Source organism: Plectropomus leopardus, chromosome 19 (genome assembly GCF_008729295.1).
Source record: "Plectropomus leopardus isolate mb chromosome 19, YSFRI_Pleo_2.0, whole genome shotgun sequence".
NCBI classification, from domain to species: Eukaryota; Metazoa; Chordata; class Actinopteri; order Perciformes; family Serranidae; genus Plectropomus; species Plectropomus leopardus.
Window position 1 is genome coordinate 2,823,924 of NC_056481.1, and position 17,208 is coordinate 2,841,131.

Here is a 17,208-nt window from a genome sequence, read left to right on the forward strand (position 1 = left end):
CATCAGTAACTACCATGACAACAGCTTTGTTAGGGAGCAACACTAATGCAGCCAGCTAACCACAGCAAACACATACACACAAACACCACAATAATCTACAGCAAAGACCAGCAGACACGATACATGAAGACGTCAAACCAAATCAACACCGGCCGAGCTTTTCTCTCCGAGGAATGCAAATTTAAAAAAGTGGTGTAAGTTCACATCCACTCAGAAGTGTGCTGGAGAGCAACCAAATTGCTTTATTTTGAATTCTACACGTTGCTTCAAACTTCATTGCATAGTAATTGCAAACCACATCTGAGAAGGTGTTTCACCTCTTGGGGACGTGATGAGTTTACTCTAACAGCAAATTAAAAAAACAGAAAACAGAGCGACCTTCCTAAAGTTAAAAACAAGACCAGCTCTGTGACCAGATCCAGTATTCAGTAATGACTGGATCTTATTATAGTCGAAACTTTGTAGCACGAAGCAATTACAGCGAGTCACTAGCAAAGGCCAGTGTGACATGACTCATGTCGAACTAATGCAATTAGTGCGGAAGGTCATGAGCTTGATGCACCGACTCTTTTCAGCCGAGTTACGACATGTTTACTGATCAAGAACTGAATTAAAACCACAGAAAAGTCGTGCTTACATCGAGATAAAAGTGAGATGCAGATGCCATCAGATATCAGCTGTTTGAGTGGACAAATACTGCAAAAGATACTGAAAACATTTTTAATTTTTGTCATAATTTGGGTAAACTGACCCTTTAACCCTTTAAACACCTGGGCTGTCATCGTTTTTTTTGTGTTGCATTTAGATGCCTTTTGCAAGCTTTTAAACACCTGAAACTTGAGATAATTGGTTTAATTTCTTTCAAAATTTACATAAACAGCAAAAAAAAAGTGACATGGAATTGGAAATAATGTGAAATTAGAGATTTTTTTAAAATTATGTATTTAAAATAATGTCACAGAAAAAAATGTTGGCACCTTATTCAGGTTATGTTCTTGTTTTTGTTTATTTGTTTGGCTTTTACTTTACATTCTTCTTTTTTTTCTCTCCCTATTTTCCAGTATTTTTTCTTGTATGTCTTATTCATTTCTTGTTAACTTTTGGGCCATTTATTATTACACAAAAGATTTGACTTTGGCTTTTCACAAACTGGTGCAATTTACGTAATCCTTTGAAATCTGGATGGAAATCAGTTTTTCTTTTGCTTTATTCAACTTTATCTACTTTATACAAATATTTAACCTTTTAAACATAAGCAAAAAAGGTTTAATCTCTTCAAAATTATGGAAAAAAGAAATGAGGAAATTGCAAGAAATTGGTAAAAGCTGAAAAGACAACAACCTGGACATTAATGTTTTGGGAAGGAGAGAGAGAAAAAAATATATTAAGCACTTTTCTTCGATGAAATTAAATGATGTTATGATATATATATTTTTTTAATATACACTCGCTATGAACTGGACGGCTGCAACACTTTCTAGAAAACATTGGGAGAGGGACTCCATATTTGATTAAAGAAAAGGATTTTGCCTCAAACATGAGCAGTGCTTTTAACTTTCCAGAAAGGCAACTGAACACAAAAATATTTCTTCTTTTTTTAAAGTTTTTTATTTGTATTTCTCTAAAGTATGTTTGTACAATCCTTATTTTCTCAGGGTGTTTTAATTAACAGCAGGACTATAATTCACACCCTGGCTTCCTTTTGTTTTAGCATCACTGTAAATGAAACACCCTGCTCTTTTTATGAGTGCAATCACGAGAGCTTATAGATGAACAAACACACACACGGATGATGACGTTAGATGCCTGTCAAGCCTATGCACACACACGCACACGCACACACACTATCAGTAATTGCAGTCTGTGTTTTGTTTTCAGGACTTGTCACTTCAGTGGTGGTGTGTGATTCCTGCTGCCAGACTTGGCTCCGGCTCAGACTCCAGGTGCATTGCGGCACATTCCTCCCCCTCTAATAGCTTCCTTAGCAGAAAACCTGTCCAACTGACATTTATGCATAACAACAGCCCGGTGTGTATGCGTGATAATTAGAACTTGTGCACCAGAAAGCCTTTTCACATCTCCTTGAGTCTCTCAGTGCGGTGCCCGCCGGGGGAGTTTTATTTTTAGCTCTTTGGTCTTTGATTAAAATATGACTCTCTTGTTGACCTTCACACCTGCTGCAGCTCTGCCAGGTCCGCGGGAACACGACCGCCTGATAAATAAAGAGCTGCCACCGGAACTGCTGACATGACATAATCAATTCTCCACAAACCGGACCGAAACCTGCACGGTCTGTCTCTGTGAGCCGCAGGAGGAAGGCGACCATCCTTTCCTGCAAACTGTTCCCATGTTACATATGTGTTAGCTCACGCTGACTGTGTGGGAGGCAGTTGGCACTTTTTCAGCAGCGCTACCAGCATGGCTCAATGTTGGCCCGCCACTTTGGTCCAGGCTTAAATATCTTAATAACTACTGGCTTAAAAATTTTGTGCAGATATTTATATGTATGTTGGACAGGGACTGCGGTGTCGGGTTGGGTCTTGTATGGCTGCCTGTTATTTTATTTTATTTTTACTTTTTATTGAATTATTTTTTTTTATTTTATTTTTTTTTTTTTATTTTATTTTATTTTATTTTATTTTATTTTATTTTATTTTATTTTTTGTTACTAGTGTTTTTTTTTAATTTAGTTTGTCTAATTTGGTTTCAATTTATTTAATTATTTAATTAAATTTATTTTTTTTTTACCCTTTTTCTGACAGTGGATCCTTTTATATCCATATAATTTGTTTGTTTGTTTGTTTTTTTTTACAAATGTAAAGTTTTTTTTTCTAAAGTCTGAAAGTCAGCATATTTTATTTAAAAAAAATACAGATTTGAATGACAAAAAAAAATTGTGCTGATATTCATGGTTGCCCGAGGATGAACTCTAGTGACATTTGGGATCCCCTGAGGTTGATGTTTCGGATTTTAGTCACACATCCTGACCAATATTTAACAAATATAGACTTTTTTATACAGTTTGATACACACACTGTGGACGTCCGTGGACACGAATGCAATGCTGTATGAAAACAAAATTAAATAAAGAAAGGCAAAAAGCAAAATGACGACGGCTTTTAAATGAAAGACTGAGTGTCTATTACAGAGGCTAAAGGGAAGAGTGAACGAGTGATTTCAGACAGCTTTAATCTTGTTTTCCAACATGAAAACAGGCTGGAAGAAAATGACAGACAGAGGATGGATGAACAGATCGGAGTATTGATGGAACAGAAAGAATAATTGACAGATGACAGATGGATGAAAAGCTGAAGCAGATCTGTTCGAAAAGGTTCAAGGAGACTGACCTGCTGCACCTTGCTGTCTGTTTGTTGGTGGCCTCATTACCGTAATGGATGAACGGAGGACAGAAATACTCTTTGGGTGTCCGGATAAATTAAGGCCAGAGTCACTTCAATCCCCCGTGGGCACATTTGTCTTTCTGTGAGCGTGCATTTTCTTTCATTTACTTATTTGTTTGCTTTTGTAGTTGTGCACCACAACAGCACTGCTAAGATTTAATGTTTATTAAATCAAAAGTAGGTTAAATGTGGATTTTTTAAATATTTGACATTTTTTGATTAAGAGGAAAAGACCCTTCAGTGCCAAATCAGATCCTACAAAGTAATTTATATAAATTACAAGTTACATGTTCACTTATTTTTCATTGTAATTTTTGCTGTTCTTTCACATTCTTTTGTCGTTATTATTTTATTTATCTTTACTTTTTGTCTTCTTTATGCATTTATTTAATTTATATTTAATTAGCCTTTGTATTAATGTATTTGTATGTTTGAACTGTATTCCACTTAACTTTCACTGCAACATTTTTTTTATTTAGAATTTATTTATTTCTTATTATATGTATTTTTTATTATTTATTTGTATTTATTCTAATTTTGTTTTTAATATGTTTATCTTGTTTTTTATTTAGTTGGTTTAAATATTTTCTTTGACTTTTTGTCTTTTATTTTTTCACGTTGATATTTGCATATTGATTTTTATTCCACTTAATACAGCTAATTTTGCGTATTGATTTTTATTCCACTTAATATAGCTAATTTTTATTTCTTATGTGTATCTGTATTTCTGTCTTTAAATAAATCAATTAAGTGATTTTCTGTAATGTTTGTCTTTGCATATTACTTAATCTTATTAGATGTTTCATTTTTATTTTTGTTGCACTTTATATAATGTATTTTTTTAGTTTTTGACTTAATTCATTTTATTTCAATATTTTCCTTTAACTTCATGTTTGTATTTATTTGTATGTACTGAAAAAATAAATATAAATACAAGTTCAGATAGAACTTGTATTTATATTTATTTTTTCAGTCCTTGTGTAAACACCTGATGTGTTACGTTGTCTCCACATCCACATAATGTCACTGTTACATGGACAACAACACTGGACGGTTACCTCACAATAACAGCTATTCCAAACAAACAGATTGCAATTTCATCCGCGTTGTTATCATCTTACGCAACCACCACCTCCATCCCCATAAATGTCAGGAGTGTAAATGATGATGTCACTAAAAATTGCACGAATGTCCAATTTCCCCCCAAAAAATATGATTGTCAGGAACTAATCCTCTGAAGAGCATCGGAAATGAAACACTCTGCTGCGGAGCACTACACTTGTTTTCGATGTGATCAGACAACAATAATCCAGCTCTCTGTTACAGCGTAAATGTCACGGCTGCTTTGCATGTGGGTGATAAATGCTAATAGAGCTACTCATCGAGGTAAAAAAAGCAAGTCTTTATAAATGAACCCAATTGTGTCTTTCGAAGGTTAACAGTGTATTAAAGCACAAAGGCCGTCTTTGTTGGGCGACCTTATTAGCATGCACAGAGTTGTGTCATGTTCCGAAGGTGCTACTACATCCACCCCTGTCATAAAATCAATACGCCATCTTCCAAAGGCTTCGCCAATAACTCATATTGGATTTGTCACAAACCCGGTTCAAGGACTGACTCCAGAAATTGTTTACTGGGTGAAATATCTGTGCGAGAGGAGCTGGAGATGTAGTGGTTTGAAAACATGCACATCATAAATATACAGTGTGTCGTTCTCCTCAGTACATAAGCAGAACCGGTGTTCCTTGTTCTCTGCGGCGCGCCGTCTTTGTTTCTTCCTCACACACCCGTCCTGACTGCGCCTGCAGATTGTTCAGTGTGTTTTAGGGCCGCTTTGTGTTTGTTATTGTTGGGCGAGCTCTGAGAGCGCCGGCAAGCCACGGTGCACAGATGTGGCAAAAACTCAAAACAAGAGCCAGCACACACACACACACACACACCAACACGCTGTCTGCTTAAATTTTTTCTAGGTCACTGAGTGACTTGACAAGTTTTTCTATCTCGGAAAGCGTTTGAAGTTCGCTACAGTGATTGGATGAATGAATTTATGATTATGCAACTTTCCCCGCTGACAATTGATGTGTTAAAAAAAAATTAAAACTGCTTTAAAAAATTTGACAAAGCTCCAGTTCCACTCACTTGTTTTTGAGCTTTCGACCATATTGCATGGACTTCATCAGCAGACTGACTTTGGGTAGTTGATCTAGAAATGCAGACAATCAGACTTTCCTTTAGTTTCAGCACCTTTATGACTTTTGGCTCAAATGTTTGCCTTATAAACAGCAATTGCCAAAATACTCAAGGTTCACTTGCTTGCTTATTGGCTGGCTTTCAACCAAATTACATGGTTATCATCAGCAGATTGAATTATCTCAGATGATATGTAAATGTAGACAATCAAACATCCCTTTAGTTTGAGCAACTTTATGACCTTCGGCTTAAAAAATAACCTTCTCAATAGCAATTGACAAAGTACTCAAAGTCCCCTTACTTGCTTTCTATCTTTCAACCATATCACATGGACCTCATCAGCAAATTGAGTTTGACATGGGAACGAATACACTCAAATTGTACTTTAGGCTGAGTACCTCCACAACTTTTGTCTTAAATGTTGACTTTATAAATAGCAGATGACAAAATACTCAAGGTCCACTTACTTGCTTGTTGTCAGTCTTTCAACCAAGTAACATGGTAATCTTCAGCAGATTGAGTTTGCTCAATTATAACGGAAATAACTGGTGCTGAAACTTTCCATTGATCTGAACAACTCTGGGACTTTTGCTTTAAAAGTTGGTCTTGACAAATGTTAGAAAAAAAACTGTACTCAAGGTCCACTTACTTATTTGTTGTCTAGGTTTTGACTTATCACATGGTCTTCATCAGCAATTTTAGTTTGCTTTCATTATTCTAGGAACCTCTTCAGCATTTGGCTTAAAATTGACCTTGAGAGCAGCAACTGACAAAACTCAAGGTCCACTTACTCACGTTTTGTCCAGCTTTTAACCATGTCACATGGTCTTCATTAGCAGATCAAGTTTGCTCTGCTGACATGGAAATGTAAACTTACCTGTAGTTTTAGCACTTGTATGGCTTTTGGGGTACAAGTTCACCTCATAAACAGCAGCTGACAAAATACTCAAGGTTCACTTACTTGCTTGTTTTGAAGCTTTCTACGATATCATACAAAACTTTTAATCCTATGACCTCATTGATCTCGATCAGCCGATTGAGTCTGCTGAGTTGACCCTGTTTTTGTTTTGTTTTCTGGCTTTGTGCCATCTCTGTTGACTGAGGTGACGATTCCACTCAAAATCACCATTAAAAAAATCAGGGACTTTTTTCTGCCACAATTTAACTCAAAAGACAGTCTCAGTGAAGCTCTGTCAATCACAACAATGCAGATAAAAATATACTTTTTATTTCTTAAGAGAACATTTCATGACATATCAAAGTTCAACCCCAGTAGTCCTTGAAATTTAATATTGGACTCGACTTTTCAGGATTTATGTCCAATGCTATCGTTTAGTGCCAGCACAGGAAGTTTGGCCAAGATGTAGCAAGGTGAAAAGTAAGGGTGTGGGGTCAGTGAGATGGAAGGAGTCCAGCATTAATGCACTTCGTGTCCTGTTTCAGAACTGCAATTAAATTTAGCCTTTTTGTAAACTGTAACCCTGATCTCTCCCGAACCTTAACCAAGAGTTCTGTTCAAATAACCCCAAACAACCAGGATTTAATTGCCATAACTGCAATGTTTTTAACCTTATAGAGACAGTTCATTCCCAAATTAAAAATAAATGTTTTTTAAAGTCTTATCTTTAGTGGATGCTGGGCGTGGAGATGTCTGCCTTTTCTCCCTAATATAATAAAACCATATGGCTTTCAATTTGTGGGGCTAAAAGTGCCAAAATATTCATTTAAAAAACTCAACAGCAATGCCTCTTTCCAGAAATCATGACCGGGTTCATCAAGACAACCTACAGACCTTGTTGTGAGCAGTTTTACCAAATTATAATTAGTTTACTGTTGAGTCCAAGTGAATGTTTGTGCCAAAATTGGAGAAATTGGCTTGAGGTGTTCTTAAGTGCGTTCACAAAGAGAGAGACACAAGAGGTCACTGTGAATTTGACCTTTGATCAATGTACGCTAAAATCTAATCAGTTTATCGTTAAATCCAAATGGACGTTCGTGCCAAATTGAAGAAATGCCCTTCAAGAAAGGTATTCTTGAGATATTATGTTCATGAGACTGAGACTGATGCAAAGTGACAGTGTCCTTGACCTTTGACCACCAAATTCTAATCACTTCAGTACAAGTGAATGTTTTTTTTATTTGAAAAAAAAAATCCCTAATGTGTTCTTGAAAATTTGAAAAAGCGATGGATTCATGTTATCAAGAGGGACGAGGGACCGAATTTTGTTGTGAGGGGTTCAGCAGTAGTTTCTTCGCTGTACTTTGACGAAGCAGACATCCTTACAAACAGGTCTGGTCACAAGCATCAACGCAAGCATGCTGTGCCTTTTAAATTTAAATGGAAAAACTGGGAGAAAAGTTACAGACAGGAATCTGTAAATAAAAGAGCCAGGGCACGTTTTTAACACGGAGAGGACATGGGAGCTGGATCGGAGGTGAAGGAGCAAAATGTAGCATTGGTGGAGGATGGAGCTGCAATGAGGGACCACGACTGTGCTAACAGTCCACCTCCAGGTGAGTGTTGTCTTAACATGCCGGCTATAGAGCGGCTTTTGTGCTTATTAAGCCTTATTCAGGGGCACAAAACTTTTCTCAGTTTTCCTAAGCTGTTTTTCTAATGCTAAAATAAGCCTCCTGTTCTACTTACCTGTTTTGCTAACACTAACATTAGCTAGCTGTTTTTTGCTTAACTGTTTTGCTAACATTAACGTTAGCTGGCTGTTCTCCAAAGCTGTTTTGCTAATGCTAACGTTAGCTAACAGTTTTCCTTAGCTGTTTTGATAATGCTAACGTTAACTAGGTGTTTTCCTAAGCTGTTTTGCTAACTCTAACGTTAGCTGGCTGTTTTCCTTAGCTGTTTTGCTAACGCTAATGTTGGCTAGCTATTTGACTTAGCTGTTTTGCAAACGCAAATGTTAGCTGGCTGTTTTGCCAATGCTAACATTAACTGGTGGTTTTCCAAAGATGTTTTGCTGACGCTAACGTTAGCTGGCTGTTCTCCAAAGTTGTTATGCAAATGTTGTTGTGATGGTTGCTATGAGGTTAGCTAAGTTGCAACATTGTACAATTTAAGTCGATAAGTCAATTTAAGCTTTCTAACTAGTTTGTCAGCTTGTCTACCCCTAAGTAACCTTGACCTTTGCCCTATGACCACCAAAATCTAACCAGTTTACTGTTAAATCCACGTGGACGGTGTTCTTTAGACATGTTCCCTGAGAACTGGACGGACAGACGTACAGACGGCATAAACGTTATGCCTCCAGCTGTGGTTATTGTGGGCATGGAGGCATAAAAATGGTTTCAGGGCAGAAACGTCCAACATGGACGCTCTTGTCTGTTAAGAGGGTTCACTCAGCCGCAGTGACAGGGATAAAAAAAATAATGATTTCAGTTTATTTAATGACACTGATAAAAAAGATTATGTTGAAAATAAAAGTGCAGATGTGTGTCTCAGATGAATCCATCTTTTCAACCCACTGAGAGAAAATCAATCTGCTAATGAAGACTGTGTGATTCGGTCAAAAGCTCCAGAAATAGCACTCTGCGTTTGCTCGGGAGCTGAAGTTTTTCCTGTCCATTAGCTGATTGGCTGCCTCTGTTTCATTCATGCTCCACAATCATTCGCTCATTCATCAGCTGCTGCTACCAGCTGACCGCTAACATAAAGTCATAATCATGCAGCACGGACACGATAACCTGACACTTCTCACTGCAGGCTCTGTCACCGCACATCCTCCTCCTCCTCCTCTTGTGATTTATATTTGGTATCACGCAGAAGATTTATGTTCATGTATGTGTTTCTTTAAGGGGGGATTAGTTTTCACAGCACAGCGCTCCGAGCTCCGTCAAAGAGCTAAGCCTTTTCCACCAAACACAACTCTATGCATCGCTATAAATGGTCTTTGGTGTAAAGGCCTTGAGTTTGGGTTGCTTTGGTAACTGCAGTTTCTAAGATCGACGATTAACTTTATGTTTTCAAATGTTTAAAATGTAGTTTTCTGGATTAATTGATTTGTGGTTGAAGTTAAAGTGACACATGAGAAACTGGAACCAGAGCAACCCTGCAACAGCAGAAAAAAAGTTTGCACTGTTATGTTACATTATATCTGCACATCATTAGTGTAACTGAAACATTGAAACTTTACGGTTCAACAATGCTGTGATACAGATGTGGGTAAATCTTGGCAGAAAAAAACCCCCATGTAGTTATGGTTAAGGAAAGACCATGTTTTGGCTTTAAAAAATCCAGTTTTGGGGCACGATCCTGGCAAGAATAGCAGCAAAGTCTTGCAAAAAACTTTTCTGGTCACTATCTCAGGGGGAAAAGCAGAGATGTTCAATATAAAAGTTCTTTGTCTCAGTTTAAAAAACGCATTTTTTCAGCCACTATGTCAGTGATGAAAAGTAGTGATGTCCCACTAAAACTTATTTTTTTAAAAAATCCCTTTTTGTGGTACTATGCTGGCAAGAAACGCAGTTACGTCTTGATAAAAGCAACCACTTTGCGTTGCACTGTCCACGCAGGAAAAGCAGCGATGTCTCGATAAAAAACAATCACTTTTCAGGCTGCTTTCTCAGTGAGAAGAGGCAGAAATGTCTGCGAGAAACAGCAACAATAAAAAGCAGCTGCTTTGAATGCTGCAACTCGGCAGCAAAACCAATGTCTCAGAAAAACAGCTGCTTTTTGGACCACTATATTGTTGAGGAAAAGCATCTATGGCAAAAGTAAAAAAAAACAAGTGCTTTTGCCGGCACTGTCCCGGCAGGAAAAGCAGCGGTGTCTTAAAAACCAACAGCTTCTCAGGCTGCTGTTTTGGGGACAAAAAGCAGAAATTTCTTGATAAAAAGCAATCACTTTCAATAACAATGTTCTGGAAGGAAAAGCACAGATGTTTTTAAAAAAAGTTATTATTTCTGGAGGAAAAGCAGCAGTGTTTCGGCAGATAACAATCACTTTTGTGCCTTAAAAATATGCTGGAAAAACAGCGATTTGTTGTTACAAACACCCACATTTGGTGCCCGAAAGAACTGCTAGGAGCACAGCAATGACTCTGTGTAGCGACATCCACCATCACAAAGTCAGCTCACATACAACGTCGCCTTACAAGTCAAACGTACAAATCCAATAGTTTTGTGATTTGCAGAAAACATACAGTGCCAACATTTTCCTCTGATGACGGACTGACTGGAAAACATTTGACTTTTCTGCTTTATAAATGCTTCGAATGATCCATCGCTTGCTGAAACAGATTATTTTCCTGTCACCTGAGTGAATGATTTATTGACTTCCACCCTCTCATGTTTTCCTCACTATAAACAGAGTAAAAACGGAAATCTTTAACCTGCTTCCCGTCCTCCGACCCGAGTTTAAGAACTCATCTCACGGCGAGTCTGTAGGTTACGTGTTCTCATCATTGAATGCACTCATGTGGAGAGAAAAGCGTGTTTATCTGGAGCATGTTCATCACATAAATGTTGACACCCCAACATGCAGCGCACGCCTGCTTTGTCAGCGGCCATGCATCTGGAATGACCCGCAGCAAACACACACGCAGCCTGAAGGCAACGCCACAGAGAGCGAATGCAGAGTTCCCGCCACTGTGACATGTCGAGATTGGAGATAAATTGCGTTTCAGATTAGATGAGGAGGAGGAGGAGGAAGAGGAGGAGGATGAAGAGGGGTCGAACTCCAGCCTGCTTGATGGTGAATTCGCTGGCTGCAGGAAAAAGGGATTACCGCCTTACACAAACCCAGGTGGCCTTTCAGAAAATCCATATCGAGACCAAAACAAATTCCACTAAAGTGTGCGTGGCGCCTGTCAGGCTGATTAAAACAATATAATTCTGCACCTGAGTGTGAGACAGGTGTGTTTCCAGTCATTTAGGTACATTGTGTCCTACAAGGAGCTCGCTAATAATCTCAACCACATAACCCAGTTTGCCACGGTCGCCTTGTTGCCACCACTGACACTTCTGGGGATGGCACACCCAGGGGAGGGCTCTGTCACCTTGGATTAAAGCATCTTCTGAATAATGGCTCTTTGCACGTCACTGGGTCTAAAGAAAGCTTCAGCGCAGTGTGCATAAAGTGTTTTGTGCACTCAAAGCCTCGGCGATATGGATACAAGACGCCGACCGTCGCTCCTCCTGCATGTGAGAGGAATATCACGTCTGATAATATGATGTGTTGAGTAAAATATTAATTTTGGATTATAATGAGCGGGATAACGAGGAGGACCAGAGGGGATGGAAATCCCCCGCTGCATAATCAGAGCCAGGATGGACACTGACTAGAGCAGGGACACTCAGCTCGCTTTGATCGGGGGCCACTTTGGCAAAATGACATGAGGCCAGGGGCCGGTCACAGCGGCCCCATATTTGTTTCTAGGAGACATTTCAAGGATTTTCGGATATTTCTAGGATTTTGGATGTGTCTAGTATTAAACAGCAGTTTTTTATGATTTTAGGATGTTTCTTCGACCTTCGGCTGTTTATAGGATTTCAGAACAATTCTAGGATTTTAGGACATTTTTTAGATTTTAGGACATTTTTTAGATTTTAGGACATTTCTAGGATTTTAGGATGTCCGTAGGATTTGAGGACATTTCTAGGACTTTAGGACATTTAAGGATTTTAGGCAGTTTCAAGGACTTCAGAACAGTTCTAGGATGTTAGTACATTGCTAGGATTTCAGCACATTTTTAGGACATTTCTAGGATATCAGGACGTTTCTTTGATTCTACATTGTTTATAGGATTTTAGGACATGTTTAGGATTTTGGTACATTTCTAGGTTTTCAAGACATTTATAGTATTTTAATAATATTTCCAGGATTTTAATACATTTCTAGGATTATAGACATTAGGGTCTTAGCCGGGACCTCTGTCAGGGTGTGGGGGATCCTCCACTGGCACTTTTTTGATCCACAAACAGTATTTTGATGCTGTTTTATGCACTATGGCTCTTCATGTATAGTAAAAGTACAAAAACAATTCCCAGTGTTAATCACTTTATTATTGTGAATTAGAAAAGGGTCGGGGCCACCCAGCACCCTGTTGAGGGCCAGATTTGGCCCGCGGGCTACAAGCTGAATATCACTGAACTAGAGTGTTGGACAGCTGGACAGAAATACACCCCTTCACAGTGCCCATGGAGATGTCCTCAAACTCATTTTGTGTCCAAAAATCAAACGTATTCAATTTACAAAGGTAAAAACAGGACATATGTAAAAACCCTCACATTTGAGAGGCTGAAACCAGAGAATATTTGGCACATTTTCATGATTAAATCTGTCTTTTGCAACCTTTCCCCTTAAAATGAAGCAGTGTGAGTGAGCACGAGAATCAGCAATTTAGATTTCTAAAGCCTTGGAGAGGTGAAAGCTGCTATGATCAATATTTGTTTGGTATTAACAGCAGGTCAGTAGATCACACATGACAGGTATTGCTTGTAATTACAAACCCACAGAGAATAACAAACAAAATATGTAGTTCCCTTCATAATTGTTTGAAGTCTTTCAGCTCTTTGTTTAGGATTTACAGCCTGCAGCTGTAGTGTTTTTTGACTCTTGTGGCTCTCGTAGTGTCGTTTTTGACAGCAGCAGCTGTTTTTAGAGAAAAACAGTAAAAATACTTTGACTACCTGCTCAGCAGACAGACCGACTCAGTCCTCAGGGACATTGTGCCTCTCTGTAAACCACATGGTACATTTGTACGTTTCATATTTATCAGTGTTTCTACAGAGATGTATCACGTGAGCTCTGAACATCTGGAGAGACGACTGAAAAGCTGCAGACTGCAGTTCAACACCAACAAACAACAACATTTGTTTTTCAGTGAACAATTAAATGACAAATGTATTTGATTTTGTATCTGCGTATTTTGCAAACAGCAAGCATTTTTTTCATGAACATCTCTTTTTTACAAAAGCCAAAATGTGTACGAACGTTGGACCACAAACGCGGACTACGAATCTCTCGCTGTCCGACGACCCGGCGCCTCCCTGCCGTGCTGGTGCTGATGCTGTACGCACGGCCAGAAAATCAGAGAGTGGAAGAGCGAACAGGAGTAACGGTTGTAATTATTTACTGTTTTAACTGCGAAAAATACATCCACATAACAACGTTTGCCGTGCTAACACGGCACAAATTCTTAGTATCGATACAATCGATTTATGCCTAAATAAATGATTTGGACAACTTGCCATTTATCTATCAATACAGGATCACGGGAATATAAATCAATGCATCAATACAATGGATTTATTAAATTTGGCATATCTGCTTAACCCTTTAAAACCTATGCAAAAATGTGGGAAGAGGGCAAAAGGGAACCTAGCAACAAATATTTAGACAGAAATTACTTTAAAATTATTTCAAATTTGGAATGAGACTAACATCTGAATGTTTCGGATGCTTTTTAGTAAGACTGTAAATCATATATTAAGACAGTTTTGGGTGATTTGGGTTCTCAGAGGCTTTAAAAGGTGATGATATGTCAGTGTTGTGTTTACAGCTTGTTTCTGCTGCCCCCAAGTGGCCGAAAAATAAGCTATTGCAAATTTTAAGAAAGGCCAAAATTTAGACAAGAACAGTGTGCAATATTAGGCCTAAATGTAATTCTGTGAAACTGAATCATTTTATGACAGAGCAGATTTAATTTGGGAGTCTATACTCTGAGGAATCTGACTGATATTGATGAATTAATTGCATGTTTAATCTGAAGACTTCTTGATTTAAAGTGTATTTTCAAAGAGTTTATTTTTTAGGAACTCATTTGCATTGGAATTTATTTAAAAAGACCCCCTCAGGGGAGGAGGAGATGCTTAACTTTATTGACACAGCGCAGACCATCTGTCCTTCTTAGCTCTCAGCCAAATCTGTTAACTCTGACTGAGCTCGCGCACTAATTCAGCCGAAAACGGGGACACGTGTTAAAAGGGTTTCCGTCTCTCCACGAGCTCCTCTTCTTTTCAGTAATGCGCTCCAAAAATCACTTTATCCGGAGCCTAACTTTCTCATAGCGGTGACGTCTAGATTGCAAAGAGATTAGAGATTAGGATCTGGCACAGCGTTGCATAATTAACTCCACACACAGTCGCGTCGCAGAGTCCCGGTTTAAAGTGGCACAACGTGGGCGGCGCGTCGAGGAGCCGATGTGAGGCAGCGGCGCGGCGGCGCAGCGCAGAAGCTGGAGACCGAGCGAGGGGACACGACGGTGCTGCAACCGGCGGAGGAGAAGCGTGTACGCGAAGGGGAGTTTTTGGTCCGGGGCCAGTGGTGAAGGGTGCGGGAGTGTCCGTGTGATGGTGCGCGTCTCTCCAAGGTGGATCCGGTTTCCAGTCCGGTAACAAAAAACTGACTTAATTTCACGAAACCGACCCGAACGGATTCAATCACCTGGAGACACATTTCTGCTCCTGTATGCGCTCATGAATGGATCTTAATATTGTGCGTTTGGAGACCTGATTTTTGTTGTTTTTACGCGTTTTTCTCAGTTGCAGAAGTGACATTTCCAACATTTTTTTCCTTTTTTGCGCAAAAATCAACAAAATGTGCCACTTTTCTTTGCGCAATTAAACCCTTTCCCAAAAAAATGAGACTTTCAGTGGATTAAAACTCACAAAAAGACATTAAACCACGCACGTGAACATTATGTGAAAAATAAAAGGTGTGGAAATGCGTCGCAAATGCATCTGTCTGCTCGAGGTAAGTTCTGCTCCCCTTTTTTGCGCTTCATCAGACATTTTATTTAAAATCATCTCAATAAAAAATCTATCTTATACTCGTGGATTTGAGGGGATTTAACACTATCATCGAGTCCAGATGTCAGTTTTGGATCTCACAGCTATAAAAAATAATGAAATCCATTAAATGAAAACCTTCTGAACTAAAAGCTTTGAATCAGGATTGTTGAGCGTTTTTTCTGCACTATATTAACAAAGAAAATCAGCATTTTATTCGTCAGAAAGCTGCAGTGGTGAAACATGAAGCAGGACTTTGGGTTAAGATAGCATGAGAAAACGATCCCCAAGTGACACCATTCCTCTCCTCTTTATGGGACTCAGATTGCTGGTGCTGGAAAAAAAAAACTGGATTTGGGACACTTGGAGGTTAAAGTGTTAATGCAGCAAGTGCACTTCCTGTTCTCAGGCGTGTTTTGGGATGCCCAAAAAGAAAATGATCATTTTTAAGTCTGGAGATGAGTCATCTGATATCATATGTGCGCTCCACAATAAGGACATGTTGTTAGTTGCACATGCTGATGTTGTTACAGATGCCTGAGGTGACTCACTTTATTTCCCTCCTACCCATTGTGTGTGTGTGTGTGTGTGTGTGTGTGTGTGTGTGTGTGTGTGTGTGCGCTGCACTAAGAATAGTAAAGAATCCTCTGAACGCTTTTTTTAAAAAGCCCTCCCTGCTTTCTATTCGTGTCCCCATTGTTGTGATTTAAGACCAGCGTGCCCCCTTCGCTCACTGCACCTCACATATCACATGTCTGCCAGAAGGTCAGAAAGTAACCGAGTACATTTACTCAAGAACTGCAGCCTCTGGTTCAGTTCTTTTGAGGTGCTTGTCCTGTGAGTACTTTTGAAGTACTCTTGACAGTGCACAATCACTCTGCTGCAAGTAAAAGTGTATATTTTAATATTTGCATGAGTGCAAAAGTATTGGCATGAAAATATAGATCCTTAAATGTCTGTAAATATTACTTTTTTGTCTGTCTGCTTGTTTGTAAAATGATTTCGGTATTTTCTTTATTTACATTCTTTAGTTAAATCAATTAAAATAAAAAATAAATCAAATTAAAAAAAATCTGGATTCACGATAACATCAGCACATCGTCTGTATCAGCAGATATCAGCTTTAAAACGAAATATCAATATCTATCTATCTATCTATCTAGTTTTCTCTTCTCTTAGTCTTTTTTATTTTGATTTCTTGCCTTTTTTTCTTTCTTTTTTCCCATTTTTTTCCAAAGTAATATTTTTGTCAAACAGTGTTTCCTACACATTGGAATAAGACATTTTTCTGAGAAATGTCTTTTTCAGTTCGATGTTAACTTTGAAAACCCCAATAAAAAGAACTTAAAATAAATATCAGAATTGGCCAACATGCTGATTTCTGCTGATATCATAAACAGATATATATATTTTTTTAAATTATCATTATTTTTCAATTGGCAAAGTGAACATGTACAAAACAACCCAAAGTTCAAGTATTTTTCTTAATTTGCACAATATTACATACATTAAAAAATGATTTTAGTGTCTCCATCTGCTGGTGGCTCATGATGATAAGAGTAAACATATATGATGGTAATGCCACTACAGATGAAACCTGGTGATCACTAAAATTAGGTGGTTAAAAAAAGTGGATTTATTGATATCGGTTTCAGTTATCTGGCAAAAAAGTTGTTATGTATCGGCATATCTGATATCAGGGAAAAAAGATCCAATATTGTGCAAACATCCACTACATTTCGGACATTTAGCTAACAGCTTTAGTTACTTTACAAATTAAGATTTTTGCATAAAAATATTAGGAGAATTTATAAAATATGATATTTTGCTATAAATTAAATTACCAAACAGTTTAAACAAGTACAGCTGAACTGGT

The 17,208-nt window shown here is 38.3% G+C and overlaps 1 protein-coding gene across 1 annotated transcript in view; it reads left to right on the forward strand.

Moving 5' to 3' along the window:
- The first annotated feature begins 14,585 nt into the window (after positions 1-14,585).
- The window catches only part of LOC121958681 (corticotropin-releasing factor receptor 1-like), a 70,485-nt gene continuing 67,862 nt past the window's right edge, over positions 14,586-17,208 (forward strand). The window contains exon 1 of the mRNA XM_042507768.1: positions 14,586-15,297. Within this exon, the coding sequence (XP_042363702.1) occupies positions 15,268-15,297 (30 nt within the window). The 5' untranslated portion in view covers positions 14,586-15,267. The remainder of the gene's footprint in view (positions 15,298-17,208) is intronic.